This window comes from Sceloporus occidentalis, unplaced genomic scaffold, assembly GCF_023333645.1.
Source record: "Sceloporus occidentalis isolate IW3139 unplaced genomic scaffold, rSceOcc1.0.p SCAF_34, whole genome shotgun sequence".
In the NCBI taxonomy this organism is placed as follows: Eukaryota; Metazoa; Chordata; class Lepidosauria; order Squamata; family Phrynosomatidae; genus Sceloporus; species Sceloporus occidentalis.
The window spans coordinates 988,572-1,010,082 of NW_028317014.1; the positions used below are offsets into that span (position 1 = coordinate 988,572).

At 41.4% G+C, this 21,511-nt stretch overlaps 1 protein-coding gene across 1 annotated transcript; it reads left to right on the plus strand.

Annotated features, from left to right (window-relative positions):
• The first annotated feature begins 15,338 nt into the window (after positions 1-15,338).
• On the plus strand, positions 15,339-15,659 carry LOC149298114 (potassium voltage-gated channel subfamily E regulatory beta subunit 5-like). Its single transcript, XM_089487618.1, has one exon. The coding sequence runs from the start codon at positions 15,339-15,341 to the stop codon at positions 15,657-15,659; it is 321 nt and encodes a 106-aa protein (XP_089343744.1).
• The last annotated feature ends 5,852 nt before the right edge of the window (positions 15,660-21,511 follow it).

A 21,511-nucleotide genomic window follows, 5' to 3' on the forward strand; every position in this document is an offset into this window, starting at 1 on the left:
GTGTGTGTATATATATATATGTATGTATGTATGTATATTTATCCTTGAGCAGAAAAAAGATTGTATAATTAAGAACACCACTTAAAGGGGAGTCTTTATTCAATGTGATTGAGTCCTCTTTAAGTAAGCTGCTGCTACAGGAGGTGGTAAAGTAATGTTAGAACATCCCCACGCGGTTCTCTTTATCTCCTTCACCGGTGTATTCTGTGTCCCATCTGGACATCGCTCTCTCCCATAACATGGAATGCATTCTGTCTCCGGATCTGATTAAAAAGCACTTCAGTGAATCCCTTTCATAAGAGGTACATCGTACAAACAAACTTCATTTTTGGTTTCTCAGGAATCGGGCATGTTTTTTTTCACCAGTGTGACTTACTAGTGCTAATACTGACAAATACTTTCACACTGCATTCGATTGAAAACCACCACTGTCTCATCCAGTTGGTCCTTCACCTTACAGTTTTTTTCCCCAAAATAGGAAACTAGTTGCCCCGTGTTCTTGGCTTCCTCTTGAATAAATATACCCCAAAGACAGGCATGCATATCTTTAACATAGCCTCTAGAATTGAAGCGTTTTTACAATGGCTTTGGAATCTAATTATTTGTGTATATGAGGGAAAGAGATACTGGAAATCCTCAATGTTGGAATAATCCATAGAAGTCACGGACTGCTGCAGTGCTGGTCATTGACCCACAATGGTCCTGGTTTGAGTGTCTTTATAGAAGTAAATATGTTTAGCAACAGTTTGACGTGCGTGCGCGTGTGTGTGCTCTCATACATAGATGCTGTAAGAAGTAAAGATTCTCATTTCTAATGTACTTTGCACTTTTTCTTATGGTGGATTGTTGATATTGACATGTTTGTACATTTTGTCCGTTAGCCACTGAGCATGATCCTTTTTTTAAAGATCTTAAAAACTATTTATTAGAGAATGCAACAACAAGACGTTTTGAAGCTTATTTGAACCATATGTGTGTGTAGACCACTCTTATACATCGCTGGGCTTGAGGTTCTTTTCTGTTTGTACAAGTTTCTTTCTTCTCTGTAGAACATATTTTTATATATAATTCTATGTTCTAAAGGTGGAAATGGCCATCCTCTGACTTCCCACCGATTTGTTGAACGCACAGTGTTTGGTAGTTGGCCATTTCATCTGATTCTAAACATTGTATGTTGTCTTCTAGAACACACTTCTGGGGCCTTATTGCTGCTTGAAATATAGAAAAAAAAAATCATAGTAATTTATAATGGTAGTTGTGAATTTGTGTGTAAAATCCATATAAATGAGGGCATTCCTTTGCATGACAAACAGTTGCCCAATATCCCGCTGAAGGAGCTACCTGTATGAGTTTAGCACTGCCACAGAAGGGACCATATTTTTTACTTTTTTGTTGGGGGGAAAAAACATTGTTTTTGCAATTGTGGAGTATATTTTTCTGAACATATCGGGTTATGAATATTTTGCTGTTAATTTATTATTGTCCTTTTTTTTTTTTGACTTGTTCAGAATCCTATTTTCTGTTCATTTTGTCACTTATCTTCCAGACGGCCTTTGTATGTCTTCTAGTTTTGTCTTCTTATTGATGCACAATTGGTAAATCTGTTGAAGACGGGGATCATAAGAAATATTTAAAACAAAATAAAAACATTGTTGCAAATCAAATGTGGCTTGATTTTTTTTATTTGGTTTAAATCTAATTGAATGAACATAGAAAGCATGGTGGAGAGGATAAGGCTTTAGGTTGTCCTTGTGTGTCCTTTGATACATCCAGGTCTTGGCGTGGATCTGCCAAGCTATGGGCACGTAGGGGAGAACTTGTGGAAATGCTCCATCTTCTATAGTTGTTTTTGTCCTAAATGTTTATTATAGGGTGACTTCATATATAGATCACTGTAACCACACTTCTAAAATCCATGCCATGACGTTAAACGTGTTCCACTTACAAACCATTTTTCCATTGTATCCATGTTAACTTCTGTACACAATAACCCACATGCATATGGTGATGTCAAGAAATACCTTACGATGTTGTGATAAATAAATTTTCTTGCTATTCTTTAGTAAATTATATAAACATTTTACATTGCATGGGTGTGGGTAAAACGATTGCCTCGTCTAATGAAGTCTACAGCCCTTTCGGAAACTGTGGATTCAACTCAATCACAAATTGTTATGAAGAGCGATTTAGTAAGAGTATCCAGCAAGAAGGGCTGAGCTGGCCCTGTATAATGTCTGATTCAATGTTTTAAGGTGGCTTTGAAGGAATCTTGCTGATTAAACTATGCATTATACATGGCCAGCCAAACTCTTCCTGCAGCAGAACCTCACTGTAGATGGACCTTCATAATGTAAAGGAACGGATAGAGCCAGCTGTGTATTATACGAAGGGCCCGGTATTACCCTTTCTTGAGTAATATGTATTATATAGCACCACTCTGCCAGCTTCCCTAATTTGCAGTGTAAGCATGCAGCACAGGCTGTGAGAACAGCATGACCATCCACATACATACAAAAATCAGATAACCGCAGTACGGTCCGTGATCCATCGATCGAAAATGCTTCCAGCTGGAACAAATTGAACATTCTTAGGAAAGTCATAAACTTTAATTTCCTGGAATCTGGGAAACGTAAACCCAGAAGGAGTTGCGAAGTTCTACCTCACTTGAACATCAAAGTTTCCTCCAATGAATGTTGTATTGCTACATAGTTTGTTCTGGATGACGAGCTCCCTCGCGCAGCTTTACCTACTCCCCGCTCTTTAGCTTTTGCAGAGATTGTATCCAGTCCTGACAGTGTTGGTGGGATAGTGGAAGTATTATTATTATACTTTATTTATATAGCGCCGACAGATTCCGCAGCGCTGTACATAGAAGAAAATGATACAGATAACAAGTACAATACAGCAATTGACATACAGATACAAGAGGGGCCCTGTTCCCGTAGGAACTTACAATCCAGTACTGTGCAGAAGTTTTAGGAAAGTGAAAAATAACACTGTAAACTAATACAAACTATTTTTCGAAGCTTTATTTTGTTAAATGATAAATCAAAGTCAGTGAACAGAAGAAAAATCCACATTATATCAATGTATGGTGTTCTTTCCATTTGCCTTCACAAAAGCATCAATTCTTTCAGGTACACTTGCACAAACTGAGATTTTGTAGGCATATAGTTAGGTGTATGATTAAACAATTATAGAAAACAGGTTAATGATCATCAATTTGATAGGTAGGCTGTGTAGGAGGAACCAAACTCACAAGTTTTAATATAAAAGAGAACTTAGTGCAGCAGAAAGACATCATGCCTACTTCTCTTCACAATTGGAAGCTGTCCAGCAACACCATCACTCAGCATTGGCAGAAAACAGTGGGACCCTGGTACACCCATCTACTGTCCAGACTACTGTCAGTAGTGGCTTAAGTTGGGGATTTGGTCAATATTAATAAAATGCTGAGAGGTACAGGCAGATACTTATCCATCATACAATACCATCAGGGAGGCATCTGATTGGACCCGAGTTTATTCTTCAGCATAACAACATACAGCCAAAGTCATTAAGAACTATCTTTAGCGTAAGGAAGAACAAGGAGTCCTGGAAGTGTTGATATGACCCAAGCTCACCAGCAAATCTACAACAGAATGTCTGAAAAAGAAAATCGTTAAGTTGTTGCAATGGCCCAGTCGAAGTCCAGACCTCAACCCGATTGAAATGCTGTGGTGGGACCTTCAGAGAGCTGTGCATAAACAAACTGAAGCAACGTTGTAAAGAAGAGTGGGACGATGGTGAAAATACACTAAAGGTTAGCGAATCAAAACTTAAGACTAGAAAGTGAGTCATTCTTAACATGGGCGTAGGAACCGGGGGGGACAGATCCCCCCCAGTAACTCACGCGGGGGGGACCGATAATTAAGAAATCCCCCCCAGGGCCGTAGGAACCCCCCCAATAGAAACGCCGCAAATGCGGCCCGTGAGACCTCGAGGCAGGGGCGGGCTGGGCCGGGGGGCAATTGCCCCCCAGGCCGCCCTAAATCCGGGCCGGTGGGCCGGACTGACGACCGGCAGACGAGCATTCAATGCGGCTGCGTCCGCAAAGTTAAAAACTAAGCGGCCGCGAGCAGGATTGAATGCGGCCGTCATGCGTACCTTTGGGGGGGCGGTCCGCCCCGGCTGCCGCTCATCTGAGGGGTGCCACCATGCCGGCACGCCTTCAGAAACGATGCGCGCGGCAACTGTGGCTGTGCGCCGGGACTTGATGTCAAATCCCGGCGCACAACACTGAAGCCACGCCCACCGTCTTCCGCGCTCAGTGCACCGGAAGGACAGGAAGAAGAAGAAGTAGAAGAAAAAGAGGAGGAGGAGGAAAAGTGAGAGTGAAAGAAGAAAAGGTAGGAGAGAGTGGATTAGTAAGTGTGAGAGTGATGGGTGTTATGCTGAATGTAAGTGTGTAAGAGTGATGGCTGTTATGCTGAATGTAAGTGTGTGAGAGTGATGGGTGTTATGCTGAATGTAAGTGTGTGAGAGTGATGGGTGTTATGCTGAATGTTTGTGAATGAGGGTTTCAGATAGCATGGATCTGTAAGTGTTGGGGGATAGCTTGGCATAGGGAGTCCGTAATCACATTCCTTTCATGCCCAGATTCCAGGCATGATAGGAGTGTGATTGCTGTTATAAATTATTTTTTGGTCCAACTTCGGTGTGTTAACACTTTTATTGGACAGAATAATTCAATGACAGTATTAATATATATATATATATATATATTTGCAAACAGCAATCACACTCCTATCATGCTAAGTCAGCCAGCACATGCTAGAACCTGGGCATGATAGGATTGTGATTGTTGTTATATATATGTGTATATATATATATGTATATATATATATATATATATATGTTAATATTGTTGTTGATTTTTTTGTCTAATTTTGGTGTTACTTTTAATAAAGTATTTTAAAGGTTTTTTTTGTTTTTTTTTCAGTTTTGGCCAAATGAATGCTGAATTTTTAGTTTCAGTCCAGAATTTTCATTTCGGTGCATCCCTACTATATACTATGCCAGTCACTAAAGTGGTAAGCCTACACCACATCAATGTTTGGCTTAGCATATAGTGATAGGGGTTGTCAGTGTCTGGCTCAATGTATAGGCACACATTGACGGTGGTACTGCATAATCCCTAAGCATATAATGATAACAAATATGCTGTACCCCTGTCAATGTTTGCCTAACCATAGAAACTATGCAGTTTTAAAGTGTGTGTGTGTGGGGGGGTGCCACATACAGGGTCTGCCACAGGTGCCAAATACTCTAGGTACCCCCCTGCATCATGCGGCTGTCAGACCCAACGGCCATTCCTCTTCCCACGTCTTAAAAGGGGTGTGATGAAGAGCTGAGGCATGCGGTGCGTGCACGCCGGCCACTTTAATTTCATTAGGTGCTGGTGGAGTGACTGCCACACGACGGCCGCTTTCAATGTCGATCGCAGTCGCTTTGATGGTGCAATGGGCCAGTTGACTAGACTTGCCCCCCAGGCCTTAGGCTGACAGCCCTCCCCTGCCTCGAGGTGCGGCCCGCGTAAGATCGGCAGCCAGGGCAACCGATCTTACGCGGTCCGCACCTCGAGCCCTGCTACTTACCTGTGGGAGGGTCTTCTGTACTGCACAGAGGAACCGGAACCCAGCAGAGTTCACGTGACATTACATCACATCCTCTGTGCAGTACCAGAGAACGCAGAGGGAGGCCGCGCCCTCTGCTGAAGACTGTGAGCGGCATCGAGGAGCTGCAGTGCAGGTAAGGGGGTGGGGAGGGTGTTTGAATGAGTATGCGTGATTGAGGGAATGAATCTGTGAATGAATGAGTATATGAATGAATGAGTGTGTGTGTGATAGAATGGATGTGTAAGTGCTGGAACCTAGGCATGATTGGACTGTGATTGATGTTAGCAATCACACTCCTATCATGCCAAGTCAGCCAGTACATGCTGAAACATAGCTAGCTGCCCCCCTTGTGTATTGATGCTGCCAGCAGTATGGGGTCTGCACATCCCTTACAGCCTCCGTGTACCAGCATGTACTGGCTGACTTGGCATGATAGGAGTGTGATTGCTAACAGCAATCACAGTCCCATCATGCCTAGGTTACAGCATTTACTAGTTGGATGTGTAAGTGCTGGAACCTAGACATGATGGGACTGTGATTACTGTTAGCAATCACACTCCTATCATGCCAAGTCAGCCAGTACATGCTGAAACCTAGCTAGCTGCCCCCCTTGTGTATTGATGCTGCCAGCAGTATGGGGTCTGCACATCACTTACAGCCACCCTGTACCAGCATGTACTGGCTGCCTGGGTATGATAGGAGTGTGATTGCTGTTAGCAATCACACTCCTATCATGCCAAGTCATATTGCAAATTTTTTTTGTTCAATTGTGGTGTGTTACCTACTTTTATTGAAAATGTGAGTTTTTATTATTATTTTTAAAGGTGGGGGGTCATTTTCGGTTTTAGCTAAGTGAACCGTGAATGTTTTGGTCCAGAATTTTCATTTTAGTGCATCCCTAGAATAAATAGAACTATTTCATTTTTAATTATCCTGAGTCCTGAATTTGTAGTCACAAAACTTTCTAGGCCCAGAAATCAGTGAGAGGAAAAGTAAAGGTTTTGTGTCATTTACTTTATTTTAATCTGCATAAAAATGAGTGCGGCAGTGAAAAATGAGTGCGGCCCGCGCACGTATACAATTCTGATGAAGTGGCCCACTTCAGAAAAAACTTGGATACCCCTGGGGTAGACAGTGAGAAGGGGGGTTAGGGAGAGGGTAGCTAGTGAGAAGGGGGGGTGGGGAGAGGGTAGCTAGTGAGAAGGGGGGTAGGGAGAGGGTAGCTAGTGTGAAGGGGGTGGTAGGGAGAGGGTAGCTAGTGAGAAGGGGCGAAAGGGAGAGGGTAGCTAGTTAGAAGGGAGGGTAGGGAGAGGGTAGCTAGTGAGAAGGGAGGGTAGGGAGGGGGGTAGATAGTAAGAAAGTGTGAGAGGGGGAGAGGGGGTAGATAGTGTGAGAAAGTGGGGATCTGATGGGGGAAAATGCTGTCCCCCCAGATTTTTAGGGGTTCCTACGCCCATGATTCTTAATACACATAGAAATGGACACAAGTGGGTGAAAATAGAAAATGTCATAATTTAACCCTTGCAAGGGACTCTAAAAATGATTTGCAGGGGGCCTTTAAATTCCTAAAAAGTCCCAGTGTTATTCCTAAAATCAGAGTTCAACATCTGTTATATTATTTGTAATGGAAAGCAAGGAAGCAATGCTATTCAGAGGCAGTGATGCTTCACGCCCTGCCAGAGTGAAATTATACCTGGGTATTTGATACTAAAGACTGATGGATATTGAACCGGTTGAGTCAAATCTCCAGCGTGCACTGGGACAGAACTCGTGTTTATCATGCAGTTTGTTGACACGAAGGGCTGGGTTGCTGGGCTGTCACGGCACAATTCCAATCCCCACTCTCTTTTCTAGCTTTCTGGCTAGCTCTATATTCACATACATCACCATTTAAGGTGCTGAACCATTTCTCCGGTGATTACATCTATAAAAACATTCTGTGCGACTCTATAACTGGAAACTATGGGTCTCTGTACCGATATATATATACCATTCTATAGGTGGTACATGGTCTGTGGGGGATTAATGATATTCTGTGCTTCTCTTGAGAGACTCTGTGTGCCAAGTTTTGACATCTTAAAGATGCCTCAAAGGGCAACTGTCTCATTCACAGCTTTAAGTATAACTAAATTAATTTATTAAAACCACCTAAAACTTGTGTGTTTGTCAGTTTATCTTTTATGGATCTATTTAATTTAAAATATACCATAATTTATTTTAAGATGGGATCTGGGCCTAATGGTGGCATAACCAACACATCAAATAATTTCCAACACTGGTTATATCCCCCACCACCATCGCCACGGAGGAGCAGTAATTTAATGCGAGTGAAGGGAAAGCTAAGGTAACGTCACAGCCTCACAGACATAGAGCGGCGATCAGTGTAGCAATGGACTGCAGCTTGGACCTCACTGTGCTTCCTCGGCTTGGCAGTCCCAGCGACCCACCAGCCTGGGCTGCCCAAATGAACCCAACAGCTTAGGCCCCTAGATGCACATGCACATTAGTTCAGGGCTCCACAGCCATCACTGCATGTGGCCCTCCAGGTGCTGCCACTGATGTGCTATGAGGGGGGCACTTCTACCGCTCATATAGTTAGCGGGAGACAAGAACAGAAATGGAAGCAATCCACGCTGGTTTGACTGGACACCAATAAGAAAGAGTGTGGGACACCAGCCTTCACTCTGCAGGAGGAGGGTGTCAGTAATGACTGGCACACCAAGCTATACATATACCTACTCACAGGACTGCACCCCTTCAGACCACTGGAGATAGGCAGGGCCAGACTGGCGATGATGGGGCGGCACTGGCACTTTAAGGCCAGATGCCCTCTAATGACAAAAATGTGGCCAGGATACAGGAGCCACTGAGAGCCCATACAGGCTTGGTTTCCTCTACTTGGTAGTCTCCTGTAATCACGCCTCGCCTAGATCAAGGCAGTTCTGTTACATATTACATATGTTGTGACTCATTTTTGGTTAAGACTACTGAGTATCTGTGATACAAATCCAACTCTTTAGAGCCATGATGCATAGTTGAACGCCTATAATGTAATCAGTAAAAGGCTAAATCAACAAATCTGAAAAATGTGACTTTTTCCGCACTTCACATTTCAGAAAAAGACAGATGATTTCATTTTTAATTCAGATGATTTCATACAGACGTTTAAACTGATTTACTGGGTAAAAGCACTTTGTCTTTAGTAATACCGTAATATATGACCTGCGCATTTTTTATATTTATTGTATCCTTACATTATGACTGATCCCAAATACCAGCTAAAATATATAAAAAGTTACTTTGTGTTACTTGTACAAAGCAATTTCGGGGAAAAGTTTTAATGACACAGGCTGTATCAGCGTTAACTGTATAAATTCCAGAGTTGGCAATGTATTGTAAAGCACTGAATGTTGTCTATGGATCCAGTGCCGTTTACTTATTCTAGTTTTAATATAAATCTTGGGTGTAACCTGCTGTCACCTAGCGTTGATTTAATAGTAACTGTAGAAGAAAATAAATCAATAAAGGGTTTTTTATTTATTTTGCAGTTTTGACAGTGCATTGTATGTTTTATTTTGACAAGCTTGGTAATGTTCTACTCCTCCCTTCAATCACTTATTGTGACCTACATTATATGGGACACAATTGTATATTTTGGGCTAGTTCAGGTGTGGCAGGTCCAGGAGCGTGGGTTGATTACCTTGTTGAACCACCAGGGATCTACATAATAGACAGACCACTTTCTATATGGAGGTCTGTGGCTAACATGCGATATCGGTGACAAACATGATCAAGAGACGTAAATGCGTCAAATTTTTTATTTGAAGCCCATGGTGGCCTGCAACATGTGGTGTGCTTTAGATGTGCTGGTCAGCAAAATGCCTATTTGTCCTGGATATAATGGTCGTTCTAATTAATCCAAGTAATGCATTACTAAGCACAAATGTGGTTAAACCTACAATCAATGAAATGATATGGTTAATTTCATTTATTCATACCCTTATGTTGCAAGTGCAGGTTTAGGCATGGCCTCATTATATTTAGGAATTACTTACAGGTCGGCTGGATGTGCCCAAGGCTGTAGAATCCAAATGCCTATGAGGGATTGTGGGAGCCTTTGTTGCATCCCTGGGACATGGTGGGTATAAGATAGTTACCAGCCAGACGGCCCTGGTGTTTGAAGGATGGTGGCCCCCAGATGACGTAAGTAGGGCCGACAGATGGATACACCGGGTCACACACAACTTTTTCTGGTCACATAACATGCAGCTGGGCACCAGGGCGCTCCAGAACCCTGATCTGCAACTGGGGCAGCAGATCGGTTGAAGATGCAGTGATGTTGGCTTTAAGGCAGCTTTCAAAATCTTAAAAACTATACATGAGATGACTAAACAAGGAGAGGGGGGCATGCTGGGAAGAAAGGTCTTATTAAAATATACGGACACTGTGGTACAACAATGCTCTTTTGGTGTAGTTCTTAAATGTCCTCTGTAGTTCCTCTGCACCGTTCTTTCCAAACAAAGAAGAGACTAAAGAATATTTATATTGTGAAAAAGTGTGTTTTGTTTAATATTGCTTAATATTGTTTAATATATTCTTGGATAAAGTAAATTAGTTACATACAGCTAGGAATTTAATAATAACAGAACAGAAAATCCAGTAGGATTTGCTATTTAATCTCTGGGTTTAGTAAAGGAGTAACAATTACAAATGTACCTATAGCACGTAAACAAAACCAAAAAGACGAGTAAACACTGTATGATTGTGTACAGTGCAGAGCCTGGCACTGCCGGGGAGAGAGTGAAAACAGCTACATTATTATAATTTATAGAATACAGCATTATCTTCAGCCCCATGTGAAGAAGTGACGGAACATAAACACTATATAGAGCGCATTTAAAATCCTTGTCACCCAGGAGGGGTAACATTATATACATTATACACTTGGAAAGGAACATTTAAATGTGTGCTTCGATTACTGTATATAAGCAAGGCTACCAATGTGTCCTCGAAGTGCAACAATAGTGAAAATATGTGCATTGTGACACTACATTTCTGTAATATGTCTTTATCGCTTTCGTTGGGTACATGGCTAGACAGAAGGATTTATGGAAATAACATTTTTTTATCCTTGAGCATTAAATATATAATAAATTATATATATATATATATATATTACATATATACAGAATATATATATGTGTGTGCATGTGTATATATACTGCAAGAGGCAGAAAGCAGAGAAACAAAAGGGAAAAGAGCAGAAAATCCAGGGCCCTTTCTGTATAATTGCCCCGTTGCCCAAAGCTCCTTATTCTGGCCTTGGGCATGTGATATCTTGCGTGGCTTTCCATCCTCAAACAGCACACTGAGCTGTACAATGAAATCCTTTCCTCCACAGACTTTCATTAGTCAGTGTCCAGCTGGGTGATTAGAACTGAGCCATACTATTGTTTACGGCAAGGCAGTATGAAAAGGAGTCAGGGTGTTTGTCCAGTATATTCATCTTAAAAAAACAGTAGCTAATATGCAGCAACACAAGAACATAATGTTTTGTGAAAACTTGAACTATTTAAAAAAATGATGGAGTTTTGCCTTTAATTATTGGAGACCATGTCAAAATGTAAGGTTATATTATTACTGCATTTATGGAATAACTCAATCAATCATTCTTTGCACTCCAGCCGTGTTCCCCTGACGTACCACAGTAAAAATAGTCTGTGAGTATGCTATTAAAAGAGCAGACATGCAGCTTCCAGGGATGAAACAATGTGAACATACCAAGCTATCCCCTCTTTGCTTTGCCATTTGCTAGCTCCCCCTTTCGGCCCTGTCCCCACTTTTTATTTTGTGGTTGTGAGCTCTTGCACACACTCACAAATGTCTTTACAATTTGCATCATTTCGACTGATGGCTAACATTCTTAGTGAATAGACCTGCCTGCTAATGGTTTGAGAAAAACCTGACAGAGTATCAAATATTGTCCATCTTTGTCTCCTACATTGACTTGAAAAAGCAGATCGTCCCAAGAAATCAAAATGTTGGACTGATATATTGAAGGGATAACATAAAGACAGGATTGTGCCAGGACCAGCTCAAGACAGATGCCTGGTTAGGCTTGGTTTAATGTTAGTAGAGTGATGATTGCCATGATCTGCCGCTCTACAGAGGTTGCCTTGTCAAGAGAAGGCTTTGGTTTGCATTGGTTTGGATCTGGCCCTGTCTATGCATCCGCCATATGATGGCCAATCATCGTAAATACATGTTGACTGGAATATCACTGTGCTAGAAATTAAAGGTGCTTTAGGTGTGGCAGTTCATTGATTAAGTGTCCAGGACAACTGTACTTACACACTTTTGCCCTGTGATAAGATTACAAGGAACTCTTTATATTGGTTCCAAAAGTAAATATCTGTCTGCCCAGCATATTGATTCCAAAATGGATCAGGAACGGAAGTCAACTCTGAGAGACCCGTTCTATGTTAGCTGATCAAATCTAGAAAGCCTGGAATTCAACTAGTATTCAATTCTACTAACTATAATTTCCAAGGTGTCATTGCTTTTCACAATACCTTGTGATAAGTTTTTGAAATTTTTTTCAAGGTGTTGGAGCTGTGCGTGAGGGCATCGGTCGCTGTCTAATGCAATAGAAGCTTGTGGAGGCTCCTGGAAGCCACAAAACAAGGAAGACCAAGAGAGGTTTCTAGAGGAGCCCTCCAGGAACAGAAAACTACAAGAGCAACCTCATGGGGCTAAAACCACAGAAGGTTACTTGCATTGCGAGATCTTGACTTAGACTCATCAGGGTATTTAGTGCCTCCAGGCCGAGACACCAAGTAGCCTTCTACTGTATTACTGATACACTGAGATTCAGCCTAGTGAATGCAGCACATTCAACAATACACCAGCCATAGGCATTTACTTCTAAAACAGAATATTATGCCTTATAACCTACTATGGCCTTAAAAATAGTTTGAGACTATATGCCGCTGGGCAGAGCGTTAGCCGAGTATGTGCACTTGCTGAAAGTCACAGTAAAGTTCAAAGAGAAGCTGCAGGAATCCAGAAAAGCTGCTCCATACCCCCCACTAGACAGTAACATAAATCTAGTGCCGGAAGGAGCCACCGTTCTGACTCCAGGGAGCCTCGGAATTCGTCAAACGGGGTTGGACTTGTGAAGCTACGCAAATAATCACAATTAAAAAGATTCTGGAAAATGTGAGAATCGTGGATTATAGACATTACTCTTCCAGCTATAAAAGCAGGGCTGGCATCCAAGACAGCTGCCGGGGGTCAGGGCAGCTGCATTTTCTTTCTTTAGTTTGTGGGACACCTTACTAGGGTCACATCACCCCATTAGAGGCACTTTTGCCCCACTTTGCTCCCTTCACGTGCCTCCTAAGAGCTCTGATCATTTTCTGGGTGTGAATGTATCAGGCAAACAAAAAGTATGTTTAGAAACCTTGTGTACAAATATAATGTAGGGAGGGGCATTTTTGTTTGCCCGGGTGCCAGGACTGGCCCTGTCTCGGCAGCACCGGCAGTGATGGGGTGGCAGGTACTGCACTACAGCTGCATGCATAGCACCCCCAGAGCAACGTCGTTTTCAGCAGGTCTACAACTCCCATGACACCTAGCCAGTTATAACTATCGGTCCCAGCAAAGCCGGGGATTAATGGCCTACGTGTTATAACACACACTCGGGGTGTTATAAGCGGCCGCTCTGTGGAAGGTTCGTGCGTTCTTTAGACAGAGAGACCCAGACTCGCTCGCGTGCTACAGCCATCCATCACTTCGCACGATAAACCGGTCCCGACAAGTCACACCCTCCCGCCTGCGTGTGCAGGGAGTCCTGGAGAGCACGTGACCCTGCCAAACGGGACCCCCCCTCTTAACCCCCCCAACCCCGAGGAGAGTGCGAACTCACACAAAGAGGCATGAGAGGGACGTGAGTGCGGAAAGGGCTCGCTTGGACCAACTGGGGAAGAGGTGAGTGCGGGAAGGGCTCGCTTGGACCAGCTGGGGAGGGGGTGAGTGCGGGGCTTGGGGTAATCTGTATGTCCCGAGAGTGATGAGCAGGGTGGGGATCCGGTTGCTTTATTGCAGTGTAAGGGGCCTTGTGACTGTGTAATGAGTCAGGATTACATGAGATGGGTGTGAATAGAGCGGCGATCTGAGTGCTGGGAGTGAGGCTTTTATAGCTGCCACCTGGAGTATCCGACCCAGCCTGTGGGGAGAACCGATCTTCGTTCAGGTATTATATTGGTTTCGCTGCTGGCTCCTTCTTCCCCATATATTATGCTTTATTTCTACATTACATTATTTGTAATGCTAATAATCATATATTATGCTTGGCATTTATTATTTAGAATAATAATAATAATAATATATGCTCTCAGATTGTACGACTTTTTGGGCTTCCATAATCGACCAGGTTTAACTGCTTCTTGGGTGCGCTGACTACTCTCACCATTCTGAGGCAGCCATATGGCCACACAATAGAAATACTCAGTTTACTTGTTACATAGTTATATAGGCTGAAAAAAGACCTGCGTCCATCAAGTTCAGCCTTTCCTATATCTGTTAATTTGTTGCTGTTGATCCAAAAGAAGGCAAAAAACCCCAGTTTCGCTCTTTCCAATTTTGCACTAACCAGGGAAAAAAATCCTTCTTGACCCCAAAATGGCAGTCAGATTTCTCCTTGGATCAATAAGCTGTTTCCCCATAATTAAAGATTATATCCCTGAATATTATGTTTTTCCAAGTATCCATCCAGTTGCTGTTTAAAGGTCTGTACAGACTCAGATAAAACCTACCTTTGTGCTTATATACTGGCCTCTGGTCGAGGGTGATGTGAGTTGTAATCCGGCATTCTCTGCCGGTAACATGTTGTACAGTTTCCATGGACTATTATCTCTGGATCTCTGATTCTGAACACATTACTCTCTGTAAAGTTACTCCATCCGGCAGGCGCTCTGGATCCAGCGAGTCTGTGTCCTGGTTCAGCGGCTTGTATGTATGCGTATATGTAACATATATATATATATAATATACTGCGTATGTCGCTAGTGTAACTTCAGTGCACTACCTTCTGAAATAAGTAACACGGAAACCCATAGACCTTAACACATCGCAAGTGATTCCACATAGAGCTTTTATATTATGCGGTTGGTGCTGGTTATAAATAAGGAAAATGTTACAGAGGTGGCACTCTTGTGAGTATTTTAACCCTAGGGGCACTAAATAAATTGTGGTGTAAAAATATATTCAGTATTTTCAGAGCTGTTATGCACCGTACCCTGGATAAAATAAACCTGTGAAAGAAGTTATCTGCATACGATGAATACATTTTTGCTTGGAGGCTTCATTGCATGACATCATGAAGAAAACTGAAATAAGGAAAGGTTCCATTTAATGTTAATGTATTTCTCTTTCTTGGTTTAGGTTTATCACACACAGTATATATATATATATATATATATATATATATATATATATATATATATATATCAGATTGCAGAGCTCCGTCGGGACCTCGGAAGCTGCTGGAATTAAGACTGTTTTCTAAGAGCGTATTTACTGGAAGTGATCCAAACATAACATAAAGCTCCCCATAGTTAAATTTGCTTCATGTAAGTAGGTTTGTGTTTTCGTCAAACCAGAATGAGCCTCCCCGTCGATATGAACTGCAGTGACACAGCCCGTCTGAAAACTCTCCTGACCCAGCTGTTGAAAGATTTGGCCCAGGCCAATGGCACCACTACGCACACAGATAGCAATGACACAGACGATGCCTATCTGTACATCCTTCTCATCATGATCTTCTATGCGTGCCTGGCGGGGGGACTTATCCTGGCATACACCAGATCCAAAAAAATGGAGTCCAAAACTGACCCTTACCACCTATACATCGAGAGCGAGTGGGCAAAGAATCGAAGGAATGTTCCATGTGTTTCCGAGCACCAACAAAGGGGCAGCATTGAGAGCGAACACTTACTTTGAAACAGGATCTGGATTTCGGGGATAATCAAGTCTCATATTTTTTAGGTTGGAAATATATTACAAAGGATAGGCGAAGAAAGGATATTCTACCACAGCAGTAAAACTATCGTGTCACATAACTGTCCACAATGATAAGTAGAATTGGAGTGAACCCACCAATACCAATTTGGCTTTCAAGGGGGTTTATAATGTTGTGGATTCTGTAGTACATCTAATCTGTGGCAATATGCAAAATGGAGTCTACAGAGCCGGGGGACCCTGGAGACCACAACCCACATTACTGTCAATGTTTTAGAGACTGGATCAAAAAACTGGTATGCTTATGAAAGAGGATTGAAAAATTGATAGAGAAAATGTGTATATATAAAAAGTTACACTTACCTGAATGTTGGTGATGCCGGTTTGTGGTGGATTCCAATATGGCTGCCTGGTTCCTGCGCACGTATTCCCGCTTACCTCACACTGCCTTTTGTTTAGTCCCAGAATGCTGTACGCACTATAGCGTTATGTTGCCTTATGGAGAGGATTGTGGGTACGTCAGAGGCCATGTTTATAATCTTTTAAGTTGGTTTTAATACTGGCATATAGATAATAGTGGGGAGTTATAATATTTTAAATAGCTTTTCTCACATATACTTTATAGCCAAAAAGTAGAAAATATATCCCCCCTGCAAAGTAACACCCTGTACACGGTAAAAGTTCTCAAGCTGTCATAGTTTAGACTGTAACTCTATAGGGTATTGGTATTCTTAATATACAGTTTGTCCTCTTGAAAATAAAGGCCTGTTTACTCTTTAAAGTAAAGTTTAATGGTTTGTTCAGGTAACTAAGTTGTTATTGCAGAGTTTACATTTTTTTAACAAATAAAGCATCATTTTAATGTTTTATAACATGTTGTGTTCTTTTGAATGTTAATATTTTAAAGGCTCTGTCACTGTATATTAAGAGGAATTTTAACATATTTTGTTACCATGGGTTGAAAAAGGGATAGATACACATATTTTGTTTGTTCACTACCAATCTACCTGTACGGGTATCCTGTTCCCATGGGTAGATGTAAGATAATAGGTTTTAAAAATTTACCTACTAATAAATATAGCTTTAGGTAAATTTATAAAGTGAATGTGACTTGATCTAGAATTGATTTTTAGGTTCTTGGTACCTTGGATCATTTAGGTGGCAGTCATTGAATTCATATATTTTAATTGTAATTCTTTAAATATTAAGACCTATTATACATGTATTTTCCCGATTATAAAACCTCTTGGTTTGAAGTTAGGAGGGGGGGGGTTCCAGCTTTTTATATGATAGCCGAATGTCAACTTTGCTCCCTATTGCAAATATATGTATAGATGCAGACTCGCTGCATCCCAGCTCCTAGGCTTGCAGGGGATATGTTCTGCTCCTCAGCACATATGAGGTTGACTCCAACAGGCTGGAGAAGACAGAAGGTTAAGGTGTACAAACCAGAAAAATATAACAAAAACAGAAAAAAACACTAAACGTGCGAGGCGCACAAATCGGTGGCTACTACCGATACGTCTCACTAATTGTCACAGAAATAAAAAGCACACTCAGTAGACACAAAAATGTTCTTAAGCATAAAAAACACCCAATGTTTGAACCCTTCAGTATTTTGTCTTCATTATGGCAGAAAGTGGGCAAAATCAAAATAACGAAAATCATTGTGATGCCATGAAGGTGTGTGTAGGGTCCAAACGTTCTTCTTTGTTTTTGTGTTTATAGAGAGCGCCTGAACTATGTATTTCCTTCTCCCAGGCTGGAGGACGTAGCCCAGTCCTGTTCCACGTACTAACTTTTTCCCCTAGGCGTGGGAATACAGACCGGGTCTCTTTAATGTCAATCAGAACGGGCCGTCTGCTCAAGGCTCACCGCAGCAGCTGCTCCTTGGGCCTTCTTAACGCCTCCAGAGATGTGCTTCGACTTAAATAGAGCTGGAGGTACAGACGGCAGCATCGCCTTTTGAAGTTGTGTTAATGTTTTTACAGAAATACATTTACAAAAGAAACAAGCACATACTTGTAAGGCATACTTTTACCTTCTAAGGAGTAAAAGATTTCCTTTTTGTCTGTTTAGTTTTTAAATCCCAAGACTAGAAAGTTGCAAACGCAGAGGGAATAAATGATGACGGATAGGAGAAAACATTTGAAAATTCAAACAAAAAAAGGAACTTTGTGGATAATAAGGAAATACTAGACTGCTAGACATTTAGTATAGAAGGTTTTTATTTTAGAAAAAAAACCCCATTTGTTCTTGATTTCTTTATAGTTTAACATTAGTTTTTTTCTTTTCACTAGCAAATGACTGGTCATTAATTATAACATAAAAAAGATAGTGGGTGACATTTGCTCAGAATAAATGGGGCAAGTGCACCGCTGTTCTGCAAATCCAAAAATAATGTGTATAAAAATAACAGATCATATAGATTATTATTTAATAAAATTTAAATTAAATAAAACGCAAGAGATTAGGTACTTAAGGACCCGAGGGCGCATTCCTTAAACAGTGATACTGCTCCATGGGGTCAGAAAGGGAAAATAGCATGAATTCAGGTGACAAGTTTTTTTCTTGTCTGATAAACATGAATATTCCATCAGTTGCTATGGTGATAACACCAGTTTTCAAACTTTGCACTGGGTTCACTTTTTCTACAAAACCCTTAACATGCCCTAACATGAAAAACGTTTAATTAGGAACGGATATGGTTTGGGAGTAACACAGTAAGGTAATAGTTTTCGTTCTGACGTGCTTGAATATTGACAGATACCTTAAAGAGTTAAATATATAGGCTGCGTGCAACAACAAGGGAGAGGTTTGTTTCACCATGGTCTATATATTGCTTAACGCTTTTAATTCACATCCCTTATGAGCTCATTTTCCAGGCGGTCCTGCTAACAGTTTAAATCAGCACTTTCAGTATTCATTTTGAAAGAATCACTTGCTAATTATATATATATATTGTTTTTCAGATCTGTAATAAAATGTTCTTAATATTCCAGGAAAGCAGCTGTTCATTACAGCAACTATGTACTACTTTACGACACAAGATAAAAACAAAGTCCACATTCTCCTGGGGGTATGGAAAACCGCACTGTTCCTTGATGGGTATTTTAAGCAACTGTGATGGTTTAACTATCCTTGTGCTAATGTCTGCCTGCTTTTGATAAATTCTAAAGAATGCAAGAAACACTTAAGTTCAGGAAATTGGCACCCAGGTTACCATGGAAACGTGATGTAAAAGAAGAAAACCTGGAAACCATTAAACTGTAAAAACAAAACCTGGGTAGTTGGGGGGTTGGTTTCATTTCTAGTTATAGCCACTGTAGGTACAACATAACCAAAGCTCGGAGCATTTTTCAAAGTGTATTATTTATTTCCTAGCATCTTATCAAGATTTAAGAAAAGAGCAGTGTATTTATGAATGGATAAATGTAATAGTGACATTAACGCATCATATTGACTCTTTATATAACATTGGGAAGACCACTCCTAGGATATGGGGTACAATTTTGAGTGCAGACTCATAAAACATAATTGAAACCCCTTTGTGACAGGACATTTTTTTTATTTTTTGTACATTTTGAAACAATAGCTGTTATCGCGTTTCCATGGCGATTGTGTTCGACTGTACCGTATTTGCTCGATTATAAGACGACCCTGATTATAAGATGACCCCCCAAATCCCCCGGGGCAGCGTGTAGAGCTGTACGCGATTCACATAGACAACTTACGCTGCAGCCGGAAGGAGGTGTGGCTAGCAGTGGGGGTTGTGTGCGTCCATCGCGCAGACCTTCCCCGACTGTCAGAGAGACAGTCTGATCTCTGACAGCCAGGGAAGGTCTGCGCGATGGACGCAGACAACCCCCGCTGCTAGCCACACCTCCTTCCGGCTACAGCGTAAGTTGTCTACGCGAATCGCGTAGACATCTACACGCTGCCCTGGCGTGCAGGTCCCCTGCAGCTGCGGGGGATCTGGATCTTAGTCGTCTCATTGTCAGACCTATTTGAGGTCTGATTATAAGACAACCCCGATTATAAGACGAGGGGTATTTTTCGGAAAAAACCTTGTCTTGTAATCGAGCAAATGCGGTAATTTTGCCACAAGACAGGAGGCTTCATATAATATTATAACTTTCTTTACTACTCCCAATAAGCAGCAATGAAAAAAAATATACAGCAACTGAATAGTTTAAATATTTTGACAGTTGAAGAAGCACTATGGAATATGATGGTGCTTTATACAACAATAAATAATAATCTTCAATCCACTCTAAATATCCATAAGAAATATTTATTTGCTGCTCCCAGAAAGTTAAGTATTATTCTCACATAAAAAAGGTTCTTCTCCAAGGTCTAATTCTGCTTATATGTCCTGATAGGGAGAGTGATTCATGTTACACAGACATGCAATTTAAAATTAAATTAAATTATTTAAAGCCCAAGAGGACCAGGAAATTCAGACTCGCTCCAACTGTTGATTTATGTTGACAAGTGTGTTTCAAAATCACCCACACAACCCTTATGAGAGGAAGATTTGATTAAGGTCAAAAGACCTAGAATGAAGCAATGAATGAAGCAAGCTTAAGGCAAGGACCTCCAAGGTAGTATTTTCTGAAATATTACCTGTACCACGTGCCACACCAGAGAGGCAGCGGGAGATTAGGGAGCTAAACAAGTGGCTCAGAAGCTGGTGTAGGAAGGAGGGGATTGGGTTCATGGAGAACTGGGCCGACTTCTCTGTCGGATACAGGCTCTACGGTAGGGACGGGCTGCACCTCAATGGGGAGGGTGCAGCTGTGCTCGGGGAGAAGATGGCCAGAAGGGTGGAGGAGTGTTTAAACTAGGTAAAGGGGGGGAGGGAAACTACAATATAGAAGGGGAAGATAGTGTAGATAGAAAGCTGGGGCTTATAAATGTACCTGGGGGTGGAGCGGAGGGAGGGGTTAGAATAGTCAATAGGGATAGGCTTCATAGGGAAAAAAACCATACACCTCTAAATTGTATGCTTACTAATGCCAGAAGTCTGACCAATAAAACTGACGAACTGGAGTTAATAATGTCTGAAGAAAACTATGACATAGTGGGTATAACAGAGACATGGTTGGATGATAGCTATGACTGGGCGGTTAACATACAGGGTTATAGTCTATTCAGGAAGGATCGAAAAAAACGAAAAGGGGGAGGAGTTTGCCTTTATGTAAAGTCCAGCCTAAAGGCCACACTGCGGGAGAATATATGTGAGGGAAATGATAATGTGGAGTAATTATGGGTAGAAATATATGGAAAGAAAAATAATAAAATACTGATCGGGGTTTGCTATAAGCCACCAAATATAATGGAAGCAGCAGAAGATCAATTATTAAAGCAAATAAACAAGGCAGCAAATCACAATGAGGTGGTTATTATGGGGGACTTTAACTATCCCGACATAAACTGGGAAACAGAGACCTGTGAATCTCATAAAGGAAACCGGTTTCTGACTATAAGTAAGGATAATTATCTGTCCCAAATGGTACAGGACCCGACCAGAGGGGGCGCCCTACTGGACTTAATATTAACCAACAGACCTGACAGAGTAACTAATGTGCAGGTCAGGGGGCATCTAGGAAATAGTGATCACAATATGATACATTATAACTTGTCCTTCAATAAGGGAACTCTTAGAGGAGCCACAAGAACCATGAACTTTAGGAAGGCAAAGTTTGATCAACTAAGAGAAGCCCTTAACACTGTAAACTGGGAAAATGTCCTCAAAAACAAGAGTACAGACACTCAATGGGAGATTTTTAAGGATATCTTAAATTCTCAATGTGAAAGGTACATACCGTATG